This window comes from Hyperoodon ampullatus (assembly GCF_949752795.1).
Source record: "Hyperoodon ampullatus genome assembly, chromosome: 5".
NCBI lineage: Eukaryota > Metazoa > Chordata > Mammalia > Artiodactyla > Ziphiidae > Hyperoodon > Hyperoodon ampullatus.
Genome location: NC_136918.1, coordinates 143,567,779 through 143,589,207, shown reverse-complemented (window position 1 = coordinate 143,589,207; position 21,429 = coordinate 143,567,779). Strand labels below are relative to the sequence as shown.

The window sequence follows — 21,429 nt, the reverse complement described above, 5'->3', positions numbered from 1 at the left end:
CCACAGCAAGAATGGTTTTTAACATCTTTAAAGGGTTGAAAAAAAAGAATGACTGAGCTGCACTGACTGTGTCAAAGCCAAAAGTATTTACCATCCGGCCCATTTCTGGAAAAGCGTGCCACCCCCTGCTTTAACAGACTGAATCGGTGTGCCTCCTTTCTATCTCATGCAGCCTCCCTGCAGGGTGGGGCACATCGTGCTGTTGGCGAATTCATCTTACAAACCTTTGCCTGCATCCTACACGCAAGGTACGGGGCCATGGACACACAGTGCTGGGGGTAAGCGAGGAAGCCACCGAGCACTTTCTTGGGTTGGGAGACAAATAGGACGTACAAACTATCAAAATACAAACCTCGGGCTTGGAAGCAGCATCCGAAAAGCCACACAATAACCCGTTGAGTTTCAGGTTAAGCAGCGGCCAGTAAGCATTAGAACCAGGGTCCACAATAAGCAGGGCCTGCCTGGACTTAGGGTCTCTGTACAGCCTCCTGCAGTCCCAGGGTATGTGCTGTAACAGGTGTAAGAGAACCAACATCTAGGAAGATGTCAGAGTTCAGGTGACGTGATGGGAAAAATATAAAAGGAGGTAGAATCTTTACCTTATTGAACTCAAAAACATATTAAGCCAGTTTAAAAATCTCACAGAAATGAGAGCGATACGTGTGTTCATGAATCACTTATGATTCATCAGCTCAGCTTCTGGAAATTCATCTTCAAGAAACAGTACAAAATACAAAATGAGTTACATTCACAAAGATGTTTCTGGTAGCACTCTTTAAAGGAGAACATGGGAAATTACACAAATCCAAAAAGCTGCACTTGGTGGGTAACCACGGTGTTGCCCCCAGATGGAGGATCAGGGGGTCTGAAGGCAGAGCCATGCCCGGTGCTGTTTGCCGTGGCCGCAGGAAGCCTTTTCAGGGGGCGGGGCAGAGGGAATCAAACTCCCAGAGAGACTGAAAGATGAGCCCAACAGCACTGGTTCCAAGGGAAATCTTCATGCAACTTAAAATATATTTGGACTGGTTTTTATGTAAAAAGAACTTCAACTCTCCGTGGCGTTAACAGCCCAGGGAGACACACTCCGTGGCATCAGAGTCCACGGCCCCCCCACACCACCACAGAGCACAGGGGTTCTGTGGGCCAGTGTGAGAAGCAAGCTATCAAATGAAAAACAACCCCAGGAGGATAGAAAACTGTACCTACATTATATGGTCGTATCTAAACAAAACTACCACCACCACCAGGAAAACCTGTTCAGTGTTAACAACGGTTGGGTTAGCAGAGGGGATTTTAGGTAATCTTAGTATTTTCCGTTTTCTTTCTTTTGGTAATGGGGTTTTAGTGTTATTATAATAAAAAATGTGATTAGAAGAATCTTGCAGAGTTGCTAAGCCTCTGGGGTGGTAACAAAATCTGAGACATCTGATCACAATATTAGTTTTCAACACCATGTTTTCGGTCCTGGTATCCTTACTTGGACTCATTTTAAGAAATGCAGGATTACAGAAATGTGAGTCAGAAGTTATAATACACTGTACTGTTTGCTATAAACTGACTAGAGGCCAAGAACCAGAATTGAAATAAGGCCCACGAGTATGGGCACACAAACATCAGGGAAGTGTGAGAACAGGCAAACCAGGAAACGTCCCTGGTGTGCAGACGGACATTCTGCTGCGGGGGGGACGCGAGTCTCCAGCAGATGGGTGCAGTCTCTCACCCCAGCAACACCTCATCTGGATTTGTTACTTGTCAGAGCGGACTGTTTATTCCGGCCTCACAGGGGCCTGGTGCAGGCACCGAGTGACACACGGGAGCCTGCTCGCACAGCGCACGTCCCCAAGTGTGGGTAATGTTCCCGCAAATGACAGAGTTATTCGGCCAACCCAGAAACCTTCTGTGGCTAAATAAGCTCAGTCTGCCGGGCCACCTGGGACCCCAGCTGCTGCTGGACACTATACAACCTTCACCTGTGTGTAACGCCAGCGCTCGAAACTTCCCCGAGTTTACATCCCATGCCTAATTCAAGTGAGCAAAAGAATTCCGATCCTTTTGATAATAAAATGCCATAATTTAATAATTTCTTTGCAATGCAGCAGTTAGTTAAAATGTGTAAAACTCCTGTTTCCAATTCATCAAGAACTAGGTCTACCAAATCAGAAGGCTCTGCTGCCCTTATCAACACCTTGCTGGTGAACCAGAAAACGCTAAACTGACCAGGGGCCCAGCATAGCAGAATCACACTGAAGGAAAACACCTACAATTCTCTAATTGTGCGGATTTGTCCAGTGACCCATACTTTATAATTAAGGAAAAATTCCCGGACTTCTCTGGTGGCAGAGCGGTTAAGAATCTGCCTGCCAATGCAGGGGACATAGGTTCAAAACCTGGTCCAGGAAGATTCCCACATGCCACGGAGTAACTAAGCCCATGCACCACAACTACTGGGCCTGAGCTCTAGAGCCCACGAGCCAAAACTACTGAAGCCTGTGCGCCTAGAGCCCGTGCTCCACAACAAGAGAAGCTACTGCAGTGAGAAGCCTGCGCACCACAACAAAGAGTAGCCCCTGCTCGCCGCAACTAGAGAAAGCCCGCATGCAGCAACGAAGACCCAACACGGCCAGAAATAAATAAATTATTTTTTAAAAAATTGTTTTAATTAAAAAGAAAAGAAAAATTCCCTGCACATAGATGCATTTAAACACATGGTGAATAAATCATCAGCAGGACTGCTGCCAATTCACAACTCACTATGAAAGGTGTGGAAGGGAAAGCAATCCTACACACCAGGCCTCATGACCACTGAGCGGATTTTATTTTCGCACGCAAGAATGCAGAAGGACACCGAAAGGTTAATCTTTAAACTGAGCTCTCAGTGGCGAGGTGACTCTCGTCCTGAAGAGGGCTGAGGCATCCTGAACTTCAAGAGCTCCAGGTTTAGGTCCAAGAAGGTATACGTGCTGTAGTCATGATGCTGGAGATTCTTGTAGGTGGTGTTGTCAAATGGCTCAGCAGGGGTGGCGGCCGGCGGGGACCCTGCGGGGGAAACACAGTGCTGGTGAGGACCTCCGACAGGGAGGGAGCTTCTGAGTGAGTCAGCACACACCGTCACACACACACACACTCACATACCAAGCATTCTACATGAACCCTTCCTGAATGTGCTGTCTACTTAGAAAAGCCCATAAAGCAACAGTGTCTTCAAAAGCAAAATTAGCTGAAAATTTATACTAGAACATATAGCCTCAATAATGTAAGAAATGGAATAGTTTTTACAACGTGTCTTAACATCTTAACTTTGTATACCTCTAGACTTGAAAATGCTGAGAACAGTTATGGAGGGACTTTCAGGTCATTTAAAGATGCAGAAAAAAAGCAGATCTATTAAAAATCTGTCTCTAATAGAAATAAACCATGCACAGAAGAGAAATTTAAAAGCAGAAACTAAGTGAGCCTTTTAAGTCTCTAAACGCAAGAAAATTAGATAAAGCCCAGTGGTTTTAATAATGACACAGTTAAGGGAAACTGGAAATGAGACGTGTAGTTTCTGCTGTTTAACTTTTTTTGAAGAAGTTGTTGGTATACTTTAGATTCACAGACTAAGAAATACTTAGCCTTACTTCTCTAAGTGGAAAAAAGAATGAAAATCCACACACCTACACAATTGGTGATCTTAAAACTCAGAGCATGGATGAAGCAAAAGACACCCGGCTCTCCTGCGGCGTGACACGCGACACGATGGAGGCACAGCGAAGCTGGCGTGGGGTGACGGCTCAGGCTGGTTAAGCTCTTACTGACCCTAAACCACTGCCGTCGGGACTCTCGCCACTCCTACTCATGCGGCACAAAAAATAACTACAGTTTTCCACTATTTGGATTCATACCAAAAGTTCTGGTTTTCATTTTTTTGGTTGTATTAAATGATGTCTTATTTAAAGAAGGGACATCTTTTCAATCTCAACAAGCAGAGTATCTTCGATGCGGTGCAGGGACATCCCAAGCAGAGGCACTCTTACAGCCCAGGTGGGGAAGGTGCTGACTGCAGGGAACGAGGGTTTGGAGAACTCTTGTCCAACACCAATCCCCCCCGCGGGCGAGGAGCCAGGCAGCTGGGCTGAGAGAGCTACGAAGTCGGCCCCCCTGTAGACGCTGCCCCTGCAAGTGAGCTGCACTCCTGGGCAGTGTCTTTAGCTTCTGAAGGGCAAAGAGGATACTGGAAAAATAACACAACCATGAAAAAGTAGGGTCAAATTGTTTTCAAAAAGACTGCAGTCTGAAAACCCCCAATTCTCTATGTTATCATCCTGAAGGTTTTACAAATTTACAGCAGAATGACCAACAGAGCAGCATCAGGAAAGTGGCTCTTGACGTCTGGAGAAGTCTGGCAGGCACTGGCACTTCGCATATTTATGAAAGAGGGAGAAGATGGAGAGGGAAGAAAGCACATAAATCCTGCCAACATAGTGCGACCAGTAAGTACGATTACAGGTAATGTAACTAAGGCAAGGGGGAGGCTTTAAAGAGAAGAGAGCAAACAGGAAGGAGCGGGGTTTGTCAGGGATGAGCGTTTAAGAGCCACAACTGCTTCAGTTTTGCCACGATCCACCGAAAGCACACTGCATTTTATGACGTTCAAAGCGCAAGAAAATGGTAAAATAATAGGAATAAAGTTTCCCTTTAAAAACTTAGGGTAGGGCTTCCCCGGTGGCGCGGTGGTTGAGAGTCCGCCTGCCGATGCAGGGGACACGGGTTCGTGCCCCGGTCCGGGAAGATCCCACATGCCGCGGAGCGGCTGGGCCCGTGAGCCATGGCCGCTGAGCCTGCGCGTCCGGAGCCTGTGCTCCGCAACGGGAGAGGCCACAACAGTGAGAGGCCCGCGTACCGAAAAAAAATAAAAAATAAATAAATAAAATAAAAAAAAATAAAAACTTAGGGTAGCAAAAAAGCCCTTCATAAAAATTCAAAATAGAGAAACAAAGCAGCCCGTTGCGCTTTTTAGGAGCAGGAACTGTCTCGTGTAAATTAGACTCGTGCATTTCATGGCTGCCTTCATGTCATGGCTTTACTCCCTAAAATGCAGTTTTCCCTTAGGCATAAAGATGCTGAAAGCAACAGCCTGTCTGGCTCACCTGAAGACCATCACTACAAGTGTAACTATCGCCCCTCACCTACGCGAGTTTAATAGGACAGCCCCCCTCCACTCAGTGACATGCTCTGCAGGTTCAAGAAATGAACACTTAAACACCCTCCAAAGTTAAGGGTGATGATGTTAAATTGCCTATTTGCACAAGGTATACTGGTTAAGGGACAGTCCAAGAGTGCCAAGGGCATACTCTTCCACTGTGATACAAACTTTAAATGTTTCAGGAATTTTTATCCATAATTAACATATAACCCTCAGCTTATCTGAGACAGTGCTATAGGCCATATTCCTATTACAGAACGTGATCAAGCATAAGGCTTCTTCAGATCACACAGCTCTTCAGTCTCACCCACCACCCCAGGACAAGAAGAGCTCTCAGCCACAAGTCAAGGTGTACCCTGTGTGCCGTCCTGGCCTTCCATCTGAGTTGCTGAGTCTTCGATGATTCCGCGCTTTTCCTCAAGCTTTAGAACTGCTGTCTTTTCATCAAAAACATCTTCGTTGTGAACAGGGACTGGCTTCAAAGTTTTCACTGGTAACTGATCTTCCGAAATCTCTTCCTTAGCCTTCAAGATTCCTTCTGCTACTTGCTTTCCCAGATTTTCTTTTTTGAACAGGGAAAGAGCCGCCTCCCCATCAGGCTCTGGTACTTGTTTCTCCAAAAGCCTTTCTTTGGTCTCAGGAGTCGCTGGCAGCCGTCTTCCTACTCTGGTTTCTGCAGACTGAGTGGGCGCTGGGCTGCCATTCGGTCGCGTGGATAATCCTGATTTCGTACGGTTGGATACGGTTTTTTTAACTACTAGTGGCTTCTGGCTTTCTTTATCTATTTCATTTGATGTAGATACTTTCTGCCATTGTTTTTCCTTTACATCTTGTTCCATAAACTTTTCACCTGCGTGTGACTTGGGTGCTGTGGTTTTTGGTTTGGGGTCTTTTCTGTCCTCTGATGGTTGACTGGAGGCCCCTTTCTTCTTTGCCTGGTGGGGCCTCTGTGCAGAGATGAGGTCCGGATGCGGCTGCTGTGATACACTCTTCTCTTGTGCAGATAGTTCAATTGGGGGGGCCCCATCTGCAGAGGAATGGGAGGCCTCTGCTACGGGAAACCCTCCTCTGCGTTTGCTTGTTGCCTGAGGACCCGCTTCTGAGCTGTCACCCTCGTCGTCAGACTCCGAATCAGAGGAGCTGGATGAAGATGAAGACGAGGATGAATCGTCTGTCCCTGTCCTGCTCTGCTGGGCTCCTTCTGAATCAGAACCCTGTTTACTGAATGGAGGTGCAACTTTCTGAGGAAACTCTACCAAAGTCTTTCTTGGCAAAAACTTCAGAACCCCTTGGTCTGTGGGCGGCATGCTGGCATCGGGGTTAGGGCCAGCTAGCACCCTGCCTTGGTTCACAACTGGTGGGGAAGAAGTGGGTGAAGGTACGTTTTTAGACAATTCATCTGCTGTTGGGGTGGCTAGCTGCTGGCCCCTCTCCTTTGGTTCCACTACATCTAGGAAATGGCAATAAAGAGGAAGATTATTTTTAATATTTAGTAAAACAGTGAACATTCACCAAGGCCACAGACATTTCATTACATATCACCTTGTTATTGACACTATCTTCAACATAATCATCTTAGGAACTGTTCCGTCGAAACCCACTCTTAAGTGAAAGGCAAGCCACACAAGTCAGAGAACAGTAAAAAAACATAGATGTTTTTCTTGGTAGCTGAAACTTTTTAAGATGGGATTTTTACCAATAGAAGTAACAATCTTGTCTCCATTTTTCACAGCGAGAGCTTCTGGATGGTAATTATTTTTTAAGCTACTATTTCATCTACATTTAAGATAAACTATAATATATTTTCAGATGATGAAGTTTTAGAAATGTATCATTTCTTAAATCCCTAAAAAAATGGGTGCACCTCAAATATTTTTAAAAATTACCCGTATTGTATGAACTTGAACTTTCTGAACAAAACAGCAAAGCAGAAGTAGAGACAGTAGCCTGGTTTGGGTCTGGGGTGAGCATATGCATGAGTTTAAGAGTGGGAGATCAGACGGAGGGGATAAGGTGATTCAAATGCAGGTGCCCTGAGAGGAAGAAAAGTCCTGCAAAATCACATCATTTGGGGATTTCTTCTGCCAAGGAAAAGTATTACAAGACCAGAAAAGTCTAAAATAATTTAGTATCATATATATCATTGGAAACAATGAGTTTTAAGCTGTTACAAAAAGGTGCTGATATAAAAGTCTTAGACTTTGTACAGTCAGTTACAAAAGCAAATGAAAGCCCACCACAGTACATTCATGAGCTCATTTCATTCAATTTTCTCAAGTGCTAAATCTTTTTTAACCATACAGATTAGAAGAAAAATACAGGACAAGTTTTTATAAATTAAAATTACTTTTCAAATCTCTAAGTGCATTCCTTACTTTCAAGTCTCAGAGTCTACTTTATACTAAAAAGTATACTACTTCTTTAAAGCAGAAAAAAAATGTATTTCTAACTTTACCATCTTACTGGTATCCAAAAAAGTTTCTAATTGTTTTCTGAGCTCAGGAACTCTCTCTCTATATATACAAAACAGAATGACAGAAAATGGTCAAAGAAAACTGAGGAATAACCAGAAATAATCGGAAATGGGCCAGAGAGAGGTTAATGGGCAGTGTAAGAGGATATGACTGAACAGCTGGAGCAGTGGGTCACTGTTTAAAAAACCATCACCACGTCACCTCCACCCCCCCAACCCCTCTGCCACGCCCTGTCTGATTCTGTGGCTGTGTGCCACCCCAGAATCTGCATTCTGACTGCAGGAGCAGAACAGAGCGCCAGGATCGCGTTAAACATAAAACCATGGCAAAGGCATGTGCGTGCACTTGAACTCTCTCTCTCTCTCTGTCTTTCTAAACCATACCTGATACAGCCCAAAAATTCCTATAAGCAATGGGTAACACAGGCTGGTCTCCAAACCCTGCTAGCCTGCTCACCTGCATCATTAATCCACTTTTATGCTGAGCATGAATTTTTCAAGTGTGAAAAATTAACTTAAAATATGGCTTACTTTAAATAGGCTGCTATCTAATCATTATGCCTCAATCTTCTAAAATTTATTGTGGAGATTTAAAAAAATGTAAATAAGTTATTAAAACGTTAGAGTTTATCACCTATTGAAAACAGAAAGAAAATTTCAAATGATATAGTTTATTTTGTTTGAAAAAGGAAACTTATTTAATGTTATAAGAACATTAATTAATATTCTTATTAACATTAACATATAATGTTAATAAGAACATTAGTGTTTTAAAATATCTTTGATTCAGGCTTAGTTATTGGGACAATTCCATGGAAAAGCTAATAGAATAAACCACAGTAGCATATCTGCTTTTTATTAAGAGCCAACCTCTGACCTGCTGCAGCACAGGCCCAGCGTCCTCTGTGACTCAGCAGGAAGTCTGCCACGATGATCTGTAGCTGCCACCAGTGACCTCTGGGCCAAAGTGCCAGTGTGGACACCACGCCTGCATTCACAGTGCAGGATGTCACCTGGAGACACAACCATCGGGTACAGGAACAATGGCTCTCACTCTGAATATAAGTATGACTTTACCTGTTTGTTTTCATGAAACCTCTTGCGTTTCTAAAGGCGGGATGCTTTAGTTTTAGTTTTAGTTTCAGTGTGACTTTCCTTGAAAGATAAATATACGAAAACACAAAGCTACTTAAATAAGACTAGCCACGGAGACACCCTTCCCAGCACAAGAGGGGGGCTTTCGGGGACGGTTTCGAACCCTCAGAGACCATCACAACCCACGTAAATAAAGGTCTACAAACACTAGTGACAGCGCAGAGACACGAGTTCTCTTATTGCTTCTCTATCTCCCCTCAATTTGAATTTCCTGAATTTCTTTCCTGCTCATTGAAAAGCAAGGGAGGGCATGATCTTCAACTTTTTAGTAGTCCCCTACTGAAAGTAAAAATGACTTCGGTGTTTGAAACAGATCAGCAGCCTTGCAGTACCGCCACATCTTGTCAGTAGGTCACAAAACTAATTTCAGAAACAAAGCACATTCAGAAACAAAGGTGCATTTCAACAAGATGTGAAAGAATACAGTTATTCAAATTCTATATGGTAACTAAAACCTCTTTTCACATTTGGTACTATTAAAAAGAGTTTTTTTTGGTTTTGGTTTTAATGAACATGCGAGAACTGACTTTTTTCAGAGGCAAGACAGCACATTGCTTATAAATATGGGCTGTGGGGCCTTACTGCCTGGGCTCCACTACCGACATCTGTGTGACCTTGGGCAGCTCAGGAGTCCCCCGTCCACTTTCTCATCTATAACCCAGGGATACTAATGGTACCTTCTCACAGGGTGTGGAGGGGAGATACGGAGTGCTTGAAACAGTGCCTAGCAACGCTGGTTAGAATTAAACACATCAAACCCCTATTTCCGGAGAGTCCTCATTTCTCAAACTGGAATAGGGACTTGAAGTAGATAATTAACTTTGGCTTCTTGACAGAGTCTTTAAAAAGCGGCATAGGACTTATCCAGTCAATGGTTTATTACTGATTATTGCAAAATTCAGCCTAGTGATGGAATTCACCAGAACATCAAAGCTGGCAAGCCAGGCAGCTGTGCAGGGGAGGCACCCACCTGGAGACCCGGATTCTGATGTGTGTGCTCACCGTGCTGGCGGCTCCCCTCAGGAGGGAAGTGTGGGCTACGATGAGCTGGCGCCCCAGGTGGAACAATGGAGAGCGTGTTCAGCCCAGATGCAGATCCCCGGACTAGATGTGAACCCAAGGGTGAGCGCTCAGGGCCCCGTCTGCATGCAGGAAACTTTCCCTAGAGCTTCCAAAACCACCCACAGTGGCAATGCGCCACTGGCGGGCCAAAGCCATTTCTGTATCTCACACTCACCAATCACTGACACTTCGGGAGAAATACTGAGGCCTGCACACATTGACTTAGAAGCATCATTTCTTTTTCTTCATGGAGGGATTGTAATTATTTTTTAAATTCTGAGATACAAACATAATGTGCATTAAAGACGGTGTAGCTCTAAAAACTGTCCTCCCACCTGACAGCACACACACATGACACACGGGTCATCAGTCTCACATCGACCAGGCCAAGACTGGCGCGCTGATCCACTCAACACAGAGGAACCCCGTGGGCGGCAGGGCCTGCCACGCCCAGAGGCAGAAGTTACATGAGCCCAAGGCCAACTCCCAGCTCAGTGTTCCCTTCTCGTAACTGCACCCCAAACCGCCACAGGATGAAGTATTCCATTTCCATTCATATACAGATGCACGTTTGTAAAAAGGGGGATCTTTGGGAAAAAGGAGAGTCCTTATGTTTAAGAAACCTGTTTAAAAACGTACAGATTAAAAAGAAAACAGAATACTGGCTTTAAAAACACAGCAGGTACAGGACAGAAAACAACGTTCCTGTTGAAGTCGGACGGGGGCGCGGAGACACCACAGGCAGGGTCCACCTCCTCAGCGTGGATGGATGGCATGTGAAAGGCAGCGGGTGGCTGGCTCTCTCAACAGTGCGCGGACGTTTTATAGGCTGCCCATGTCTCCGTGGGCAGATGAAGGGGGGCTAAACAGAAGTGTCCACACACTTTTCAAGCATTCAAACTGAAGAAATGATATTTTGATGAAAATAAGACAAACTCAAGTTATCATTCTAAACCCCATACAGTCAAAGATTTATAAATAGACTATATATATCATATGTATATATTAAGAGTTAACTAGGGTTTCATCAGTTAAAACTAAACGCAATGGACCTGGATTATAATCAGGTTTATACTGCTGCATTTCCTGCTTTCCTCCTATGAGGATATACTACATTGGATTCAGGGGAAAAAGTCAAAACTGGTGATAAAAGTCAAAATGACTGTGGAAAGAGCTGGAAGCAGATAAGAATCATGCTTCACCAAAGTGAGTCATAATGGAAAACGGTGCCTGCTCCTAACTCTCTCTCCATAGTCGTAAAAGGATGCCTGCAATCCTGGGCTATGACCAAGCAAAGCCTGGGAGACTACGGATAAGTCCCAGAGACAATGAAAAGTCACAATCAGGGAAGAAAAAAAAGGTGGGGTTCACAGCTACTTCACGGGAGTATGGGATTGGTATTAGGGCCACGTAGATGCCACAGAGCCAGCATACTCTGCATTCCGTTGCTATCCGTGGAGTCTGGCATTTAGAAAATACAGAGAGAACAGTTCAGGGCTAATCGCTGAGTTCAGCCTTAACAGAGTTAACTGTTATGTTACTGATGTGTTTGGTCTAAAGCCTGTTACAGATCCTATGTCTGATTATAACCTGGACACTACTAGAAACGAAGAGCCCAATTATGTAGCTAGTAAACTCCTCTTCCTGCTTGGGAAGCTGACTGATTTACTCTGTATTGTCTCCCTTATGACGACCACTAAAATCTTACTTTTTGGTGGACTTTGCTTCTTGGGAGTCGGTGGCAATCCCTTTTCATTCTTTCCCAATTGTGCAGAGAGAGAAACTGTAGAAGCAAGTCCTCGAAACACTCCTGCTTCTAGGAGCACAGTCTGACAAAAGAATGGCACAAATACGAATATTTTAGAGTAATACCCTTTTTAACAGCTATTACGACATAAATACTATGTATTATTATGACATATAAATGCTTTGCATACATATGGCATATTTCTAACAGTTATTACAATTCTCTTAATCTATGTGTATTATGGAAATTTGGAAAAACACAAAAAAAGCTGCAAGAAAAAAACACCTGAGTTCAAGGACAGTCACTATTAACATTTGGGTATTTCTCCAACCAGACTTTCTCCTGAGCGTACTGTTTTGTACTCTCCAATTACCTATCAACCTACAAAATACTGATTCTTTTCATAAAATGTTTTCCTGTACTTAGAATATAAAGTAGAAGCACTATCTAGCCATGAAAAATAATGTAGATGAATAATAGTTGCTTCAAAACTGCCTACCATATATCATAAGTGGAAAGCATTTTATAGAGCGTTAATTCACTCAGCATACACTTACTAAGGCCTGCTATGTGCTGGGCACTGTTCCAGATGCTGGACACATTACAGAGGTGCCTACAGTCCACATATGAGAGTGAAACATTTGCTTCTTATGGTTATGACGTCAGCACGTGTGTATATGTATACATGAAAGCTAAAAAAAAATGAACTGGGACTAGATATGCAGAGGTAAATAGTGGCCTCTCTGACAACAGATCTCCCCTCCAACCATCTGTACTTTATTTTGCCTCGAATAGTTCTTGCTTTTGTAATAAGAGCCCCTTTTCATTTTAAAGATAGTGAAGAGGACTTCGCTTTTCCTGTATGGAGAAAAAAAGCCCTTCTTTCTTCCTTTTTTTTCACAGATGAGGTAACGTAAGCTGGCTTCACATGGCTGCCTCGTAAGTTACCGGGTCAACCAGGTGCCTGAAAGTGCCCTCACTTCCTCGCGGGTTAAATAAGCAGTAGAGACACTGTCCTCAAGGGTTCGGACAGGGCTCGGCGCGAGGCACCAGCGGCCCCCACGCCTGTCGGAGGCCCGGACCGCACACCGGAGGTTCCCGGTGATCCAGGACCAGAGGGAGCGGTGGCCGGGGTCGCCGGGACCCTCGCCGCTCCCCAGGCCCGGCCCCCGACCCGGCGTCCTCTCCTCGGCCCGGGAAGTGGGGTCAGCGGCGTCCCCGGACGGCTGGAGGTGACCGTCAGGGCCGCGGCCCTCACCCCGCCCTCCGCGGGCTCCTGGGCGCCGGCCCGGCCCCCCTTTACCTTCAGCCCCCCGGCTAGTCCTTGCCGCAGCAGAAGAGAGGCAGCCATGGCCATGACGGGGGCGCGGACCGGGGAACAGGCCGGGCGGGAAAAGGTCACACCTAACAGACGCGGCCGCAGCGCGCCCTCTGCCACCTGAGGGCACGCCCCCTAGGATGAAGGCGCCAATCACAGACAGGGAATGGGCGGGGCGGGGCTCCGGCTGCTGCGCGCGCACCACCGCCGAGGTCCTGCGCGCGCATCCTGGTGGCCTCCAGGTTCCCCGTGCTGCGCCTCGAGGCCACGCCTCCGGGAAGAGCCACCAATCACTGGAGGTTGGGGCCCGCGGACCCGGACGGCGCGGCGGCCTGGGCGCTGCGTCACCGAAGTGGTCATTGTGGGTGCCATTTCCTGTCCTCCGACCGGAGTGGTTACCTGTGGCCACCCTGCAGGGCAGCCTCAGGTGGGACCGTGGACGCTCTTTTGGCCTGTGACCGCACTAGTCCCGGAGCCAAGCAGATCAAAAGTGCAAGCTTTAGTTTACTTGAGTGTTTATAACTTGCGGTGCAGACTCCCCCAAGTTAGGCATAGACGTGGAGTAGGTGTAGTTAGTTACTGGCTTCCTTCTCCCCCATTGATCGCGCCTTCACTCCCCACTCCTGCCTATGCCCGGTGCCGGGAAGCATTCCAACCAAGAGGAGCATACCCACACCTCACCTCCACCCTGGAGAGGCCCTCCACCTTGGCTAAGGCTGGAGACTCATACGAGTGCCAGATAAATGGACAGAACAGATACCCTGTGAAACCGTGCCCCGTAGGGTTAAAAAGAAAAGCATCCCCATAGGATTAACAGAAACTGGTGACTAACAGAAATACCTGAGCTTGTCTGACAGAATAGCAGCTAAAGGAACAGCTCGCTAAAAACTCTGCTTTTAACCTGCCTTCACTGACCCAGCTCACCTTAATTACTTTTGACTCCTTAGTCACCCCTATAGATAACACCTCTGACCTATGGGTCACTGTAGTAATGGAGGCTTTAATCGTTTTTCAGGAACTTGGGGTGGGCTCCTATCCAGTTCAAGCGGCTAAGACTGGTTGGTCACCAACCCTAAAACTGGGCCCGTGCCAGGTGGCGGACGAATGACCTCTTGAGATCAGAGGGTGGAAAACTCCACCCTCAGGTCATGCTAATCAGGAGGGACAGATGTCACCGTGAGGGATTTTAGTGCTTTTCTACATATTTGCCTCATAACATCTTCTCCTGAAAATCTCTAACTGTCTGAAGGCCTGTTCTGCCAGTTTTTCCCAGAGCACAGAGGGCCTCATTCCTGATCTCCACCCTGAGCTCCTTTCAGGGGGGTGTTGAAGGTGAGCGGCTGCAGTGGTGGGTGACCTCATCTTTGTAGAAGCAGATAGCAAGTGACAATTTGTAGTTGGCACCAGCACCTAAGCCTTGGGGGAAGCAGGACCTCCTTGGAAGCTGCTGCAGTCAGGTGGGGAGGTTAAGGCAGGCCTACACGACATTTGGCCAAAAGGAACAGAAGCAACAGGGCCAAGTGCAAGAGGCAAATAGGAAATAGAAAAATCAAGCAGAGGCCAGAGAAAGGGCCCATGGTTTCACAAGTATTTGTGGAGAGGGGGTTATACCTTATTTCACAGTCAGCTGGAAAAGTGTAGGTACATTTTGCTGCCAGCGGGGGGTTTTCCTCAGTTGTTAATTCTCTGCCTTAGTCGTTCTGCAGGCACGGTCACCTCTGCCTGAAGTTCTAGCAAGTGCTGATCCAGCATTTTTAGGCAAAACCTCAAAAACTTGTGTTTGTCTTTATTCCTTAATGAATCACATAAAATTCTATCTAAACTATTAGGAATCCACCACCCACCCAACCAAGGGTGAATTAAACTTCTTTTTAAGGTAACTAGATAACTTGGGCATCACTTGGACCCAGTGATGGGTCCTGAACTCAAAGGTGTTTGGGCCAAAGAGGAAAATTAACATACTCAGCTATCACACCTTCCAGACGCATGACCTCGCTCTGCATCCTGGGCTAATATGTACATACTTGGTAAGCCCCGAAGGAAATGTATTATGGCATTATCCTATGTAAATAAGTATGATTTAATTATGTCTTAAATTAAGATTTTTTTAAAACAAAGCTTTCAATAACAGTGTAGTTTTAAAATTTTTTATTGGAGTATAGTTGATTTACAATGTTGTGTGAGTTTCAGGTGTACAGCAAAGTGATTCAGTTATGTATATAAATTTTTTTCAGAGTCTTTTCCCATATAGATTATTACAAAATATTGAGTATAGTTCCCTGTGCTATACAGTAGGTCCTTGTTGTTTATTTTATATATAGTAGTGTGTATATAATAACAGTGTAGTGTAAAACTATTGTTTAGAATGACCGTACATAGTATGCTTTACTAAGTTAGTAAGATAATTTTCTTTTTAATAATAGATTAAAAAAAACAGGTTGCTCAGCAAACAAGAAAAGTAAATTTAAAAGCTTTTATATAAAGAAAAAATAAGAAAATAAAGTTGAAGTTATAGTGGATGTACCTAAAACTGTGTTTTAAAACATATGTAACGACTTCTATTTCTGGCAGTATGTGGCCACGAGATGTAATGAAAAACCCTCGGGTTACAAAACATGTAGCAATGCTGGGTACAATATTACAAGCATAATTTCAAACAACCAGTTCCGTTCTCATGCCAGTTCTGTTTTCCGTGGTCTCTGCTGGCTCCTATTCACGACTGCTGGGCAGTGATGTACTGGAAGCTCGTGTTTCTGGGCTCTTCTCTGTGGGAATTCCCAAGTTCCAGGTTGAATGTGCGTTCCTCCCGAGTGGATTTGGGTTTTGCCATACCCTCCTTAGTGCTGGTTGTCTTGGTCTAGTGTGATCATGTTTTTCACAGTCTGGAGTGTCCTGGACCACAGGAAGTGTGTGTCTCCAGGGGCTCTAAAACAGAAGTCAGAAACTACAAGAAGCCAGCACTGCCCTGGGAGCATTTGCTGATCTCAGTAAGCCAAAGCGTTGGTTTAACTGACATCAGAAGAGGAGACAAGACTTTGGCCCTGAGGACACTTGGGAGTGGGCTGGAGAGCACCAGAGGAATCCCTTGCAGAGCTCCCCTTGGTGACAGGGTGAACCTGGGCAAAGCCACCCGCTAGCAAAAAATCTGCAAAGAAAGTCCACAGGAAATGTATCTATCTCAGGTGGGGATAAGTATCTCAAGGCCTATTCTTCTCTTGAGTCTGGGGTTTAAACATACACATGCCTCCCATGATCCAGGACATGCCAAGCCCTAAAATTAAAATTTCTCTTTAGCAAAAGATATTATAAAAAGTGAAATGACAGGGCTTCCCTGGTGGCGCAGTGGTTGAGAGTCCGCCTGCCGATGCAGGGGACACGGGTTCGTGCCCCAGTCCGGGAGGATCCCACATGCCGCGGAGCGGCTGGGCCCGTGAGCCATGGCCGCTGAGCCTGCGTGTCCGGAGCCTGTGCTCCGCAACGGGAGAGGCCACAACAGTGAGAGGCCCGCGTACCGCAAAAACAAACAAACAAACAAAAAAAGTGAAATGACAAGCCACAAACCGGGAAATCATTTAACTCGTGAGGAATTGGTATCCAAAATACATAAAGTGTTTCCTACTTATTAACAAGGGGGACAAGCCACCCAAACAAATCCGATAGGGGCGACCTCTGGAGGGGATGTGGGAGACTGGAGTGAGGCCTACATGGAAGGGAGCCTTGGGGCTTCAGTTCTATTTGTAATGGTTAGTTCTTTTTTTTTGGTGGTTTAAAACAAATTTATTTTTTCACAGTTCCGGAGGTTAGAAGTCCAGTAATGGTTAGTTCTTAGGTATATTGGGGGTACATGAGTGTTTGTTCTCTTATGTGCATGGATTTGATTTGTAAGAAATATTTCATAATGCATTTTGATGAGTTTAAAAAAACCCACAAATGTTTGGTTTCATTTGGTGCTTCAAAGTTATATGATGGTTTTCTTTCCTTTTTTTCACTTTTTGGCCGAGCCATGAATCACGTGGGATCTTAGTTCCCGAATCAGGGATCCAACCTGTGCCCCCTGCAGTGGAAGCACAGAGTCTTAACCACTGGACCACCAGGGAAGTCCTGATATGATCGTTCTAGATGCCCACTGTTTCATGGAAAAGATGTAGATTCCAATGATACTACTAGAAAGTCTGTCTTCTTGTACACTGACATGATTACTAGGATTATCCAGCAAGGTCCTGTGTACATAACCATGCTCTAACTCATTCTAGATGGACCAACTGGGATAAAACTTGCATCCAGCTCGGAAGATCTGCTTTCATGTTTCTCCCACCTCACCAAGTGGCTGTTACCAGAGACTTTCCAAGCTTCTGATGGACAAAGGTCGCTACCAACCAAGCGAGAAGCTGTGCGCTGCTACTAAGAACTTAGTTGTCATAATACCAGTGTCCTCAAGATGAAAATATGTGTCGTAGTAGCCTGTGAGGGCTGCTGTAACAAAGGACCACAAACTGGGTGGCTTAAAACAACAGAAATGTATTGTCTCACAGTTTTTCCTGGAGGTTGGAGTCCTAAATCGAGGTGTCAGCAGGGCCACACACCCCCTGAGATCCTGGGTAGAATCTTTTCTTGCCTCTTCCTAGCTGTGGTGGCCAGCAGTCCTTGCTGTCCCTAGGTTTCTGCTGCATCAGTCCAGTCTCTGCCTCTGTCTTCACAAGGCGTACTCCTTGTGTGTCTTCACTGAGTCTTCCTTCTGTACATGTCTGTGTATCTAAATTTCCCCCTATTATAAGGACACCGGTCATATTGGATTAGAGCCCACCCTAATGACCTCATTATAACTTGATTAGCTCTGTAAAGACCCTCTCTCCAAATAGGGTCATATTCTGAGGTCCTGGGGGTTAGGGCTTCCATATATCTTCAGTATATCTGGGGGAAACACAATTCAACCCATAACATATGTCAAAACCATGCCAAATGGGAGATTTTGAGTGACTTTATTTTTTTTTTAGTGGAAAAAAATTTTAAGCTTTATTGAGATATAATTGACAAAACATTGTGTAAGTTTAAGGTGAATAATGTAATGATTTGACATATGTACAGTTGACCTTTGAACAACAGGGTTTGAACTGCATGGGTCCACTTCTACCTGTATTTTTTTTCAATAAATACAGTACCTGTATTTTCCTTTTACAGATCTTTACATTAACTAAGCATAGGGAAAAGTTTGTGTTCAATTAGCAATCACAATATGTGGAATCAAAAGAACTGGGGTGTGAGTCCTGATTCGGAACACATTGCGTCCGCTTCCTGCCCTTTGAGGCAGAGAGAGCAGTACATGCATTTCGACTGCACAGGGGGTTGGTCAAGGGTCAGGTGTATATATTGCAAATTATTACCACAGTCAGGTTAGTTATCCCTCCCCTCACCTCACATAGGTATAATTTTTGTGTGTATGGTGAGAACTTTTAAGATCTGCTCTATTAAATTTCCAGTATACAATCCAATATTCCTAACTATGGTCACCATGTTGTACATTACATGCCCAGTATTTATTCATCTTATAACTGGAGGTTTGTAGCCTTTGACCGCCTTCATCCATTTCCCCCTGATTCCCCACTGCAACCCCTGCCCCTGCCAACTGCCAATCTGCTCTGTTTCTATGAGTTTGGTTTTTTTATTCCACATATAAATAAGACTATACAGTATTCATCTTTTTCTGTCTGTCTTATTTCACACAGAATCATGCCCTCTAGGTTCATCCATGTTGTTGCAATGGTGCAGTAGCAGGATTTACTTCTTTTTTTATGGCTGAATTATATATACATATATATATATATATATATGTAGCATTTTCTTTTTTCTTCTCTTTTCCATACAATTTTTATTTTATTTTTTATTGAGATATAGTTGACATATAACATTGTATTAGTTCCAGGTGTACAGCATAATGATTCAGTATTTGTGTACATTGTGAAATGAGGACCACAGTAAGTCTAGGTAGCATTCCTCACCACACATAGTTGCAAACTTTTTTTTCTTGTGATGAGGACTTTCAAGATCTATTCTCTTGACTTTTTAAAAAATTAATTAATTGATTGATTGATTTTTGGCTGCATTGGGTCTTCGCTGCCGCACGCGGGCTTTCTCTAGTTGCCACGAGCGGGGGCTACTCTTCGTTGCGGTGCGCGGGCTTCTCATTGCGGGGGCTTCTCTTTTTGTGGAGCACGGGGTCTAGGTGTGTGGGCTCAGTGGTTGTGGCTCTCGGGCTTAGCTGCTCTGCGGCAGGTGGGATCTTCCCGGACCAGGGCTCGAACCCGTGTACCCTGTATTGGCAGGTGGATTCTTAACCCCTGCGCCACCAGGGAAGCCCCTTCAACTTGATTTGATTAAAATTAGAAAGGTAGATGTTATCACGAAATTTGATGAAAAAAATCTTGAGGAAAATAAGTCTTGTTGGCACAAGTACTATAAGAATTCAAAGTATGAGGCAAGTGATTTATCAACTCAAGAAGTTCAAAATGCTTAAGTTTTGTTTACATCTGATGGTCAAGTACAGATCTTTAAGTTTTCATTTATACCTGCTCTGTGTCTTTTGATACAATGCAGGATTCCTCTTAAGTCTTTATTATTTTTCCTCCAAATAACAAATAATAAAGACTTAAGAGGAATAGTGCAACTCCAAAAGAATTGTAGTTATTTCTCGAGGTTGTAACCTATAACATGAAAGTAGTGAAGCTTCAAGGTCAGTTTAAATACGCACATTACAGTTAATTGTATCTGTTAGAATGTGTGTTACAGAACATTTAAAACCATGTAAACCACGATTGTAAAGAAAGTTAAATTTGCCGGCAAGCCTGCTGATGACTGGCTGCCCCTTTCTAGGATCTCTGTGGTCTTGATATTGTTATCCCACCCAGAAGAGAAACTGTAAATTCACCTGCAGGCTTGAAAAATACCCCAGACCATGAGTATGGACTTTTACTGTACCGGCTAGGTTAGCTGAATAGAAATGATGTTTATAGCCGATTCACCTCCAGAAACACTGTGGAGCCTCCTGCTTCCTCTGGTTTCTGCCCAGCGTCAATCCCTCCTTGGACGCTCCCTTGCAATGATCTCATGTGAGTCTCCGGCTTAGCTCCTGCCCCTTCTCCCCACCCCCCCAACCCCCCAACCCCCCAACCCCCCGCCCCCAGCCCTCTGCGTTCTCTGTTCTGTGATACAGACTCTCTTCCATCTTCTGCCTCCATGAAAGCCCCTTTTTTTTTTTTTTTTTTTTTTTTTTTTGTGGTACGCGGGCCTCTCACTGTTGTGGCCTCTCCCGTTGCAGAGCACAGGCTCCGGACGCACAGGCTCAGCGGCCATGGCTCACGGGCCCAGCCGCTCCGCGGCATGTGGGATCCTCCCGGACTGGGGCACGAACCCGTGTCCCCTGCATCGGCAGGCAGACTCTCAACCACTGCGCCACCAGGGAAGCCCCATGAAAGCCCCTTTTACCTCATTGCCTTAAAGGAAGCCCAGCTTTTCCCAAGCATTCTGCTTTTTTTTTTAATATTTATTTTATTTTTGGCTGTGGGTCTTAGCTGCAGCATGCGGGTTCTTCGTTGGGATCTTTGTTGTGGCACGGGGGATCCTCCATTGCGGCATGTTGGATCCTCCACTGCAGCGCGTGGGCTCCTCATTGTGGCATGTGGGCTCGGTAGTTGTGGCGCACAGGCTTAGTTGCTCCGTGGCACGTGGGATCTTAGTTTCCCGACCAGGGATCGAACCTGAGTCCCCTGCATTGGAAGGCTGATTCTTAACCACTGGACCACCAGGGAAGTCTCCCAAGCATTCTGCTTTAAGTCTGGGTGTAAATTCATCCTTGAATCAAACTGGAGGTGGGGTTTGGGTCAGGCAGTTTCCATGCTTCATGCCTATCACAATTCCTCTTATGCAAATATAGCTGATAGGGCTTCCCTGGTGGCGCAGTGGTTGAGAGTCCGCCTGCCGATGCAGGGGACACGGGTTCATGCCCTGGTCCAGGAAGATCCCACATGCCGCGGAGCGGCTGGGCCCGTGAGCCATGGCCGCTGAGCCTGCGCGTCTGGAGCCTGTGTTCCGCAACGGGAGAGGCCACAACAGTGAGAGGCCCGCGTACCGCAAAAAAAAAAAAAAAAAAAAAAAAAAAAAAAAAAAATATATATATATATATATATATATATATATATATATATATATATATATATAGCTGATATTTTAAGACCGCCAATTAGTTGTTCCATTTATTTACTTAGCAAATATTGAGCACTGACTTCATGCCAGGTTTTGTTGTGCAAGCTGGGGCATCGATCGGTGACTTGCCAATTTAGTAGGCATCAGTCCCTGCCTTCATGGCACTTGTAGTCTGGAGACAGACATTAAACAAGTTATCACGGTGCTGTGGATGCAAATAATGGAAAGTCAGGAGAGGCTTCCCTGATTAAGTGATGACTCCACTGTGATGAAACTGGGTGACTGGAATTAAC

At 45.1% G+C, this 21,429-nt stretch overlaps 1 protein-coding gene across 2 annotated transcripts; it reads right to left on the bottom strand.

Moving 5' to 3' along the window:
* Positions 1-2,796: 2,796 nt before the first annotated feature.
* NDUFV3 (NADH:ubiquinone oxidoreductase subunit V3) lies at positions 2,797-13,005 on the bottom strand. 2 transcript variants are annotated; one of them, XM_079705104.1, is made up of 3 exons: positions 12,926-13,005; positions 11,584-11,704; positions 2,797-3,036 (listed from the first exon to the last, which is right to left on the bottom strand). In XM_079705104.1, the coding sequence occupies exons 1-3, from the start codon at positions 12,977-12,979 to the stop codon at positions 2,873-2,875; spliced, it is 339 nt and encodes a 112-aa protein (XP_079561230.1). In that variant the 5' UTR covers positions 12,980-13,005; the 3' UTR covers positions 2,797-2,872. The 2 variants fall into 2 exon arrangements, 1 of the variants encoding a protein (XP_079561230.1); XR_013810913.1 differs by lacking the exons at positions 11,584-11,704; positions 12,926-13,005 and adding an exon at positions 5,541-6,059 and having other exon boundaries at positions 2,902-3,036.
* Between the last annotated feature and the right edge of the window lie 8,424 nt (positions 13,006-21,429).

Coding starts and splice junctions, on each gene's coding strand:
- NDUFV3 (XM_079705104.1), bottom strand. CDS start 12,979: ATGGCCATGGCTGCCTCTCTTCTGCTGCGGCAAGGACTAGCCGGGGGG. Junction 11,705..12,925: donor GACTAGCCGGGGGGCTGAAG/GTAAAGGGGGGC, acceptor TTCTTTTGTCAG/ACTGTGCTCCTAGAAGCAGG. Junction 3,037..11,583: donor GAAGCAAAGTCCACCAAAAA/GTAAGATTTTAG, acceptor TTTCCCCCGCAG/GGTCCCCGCCGGCCGCCACC.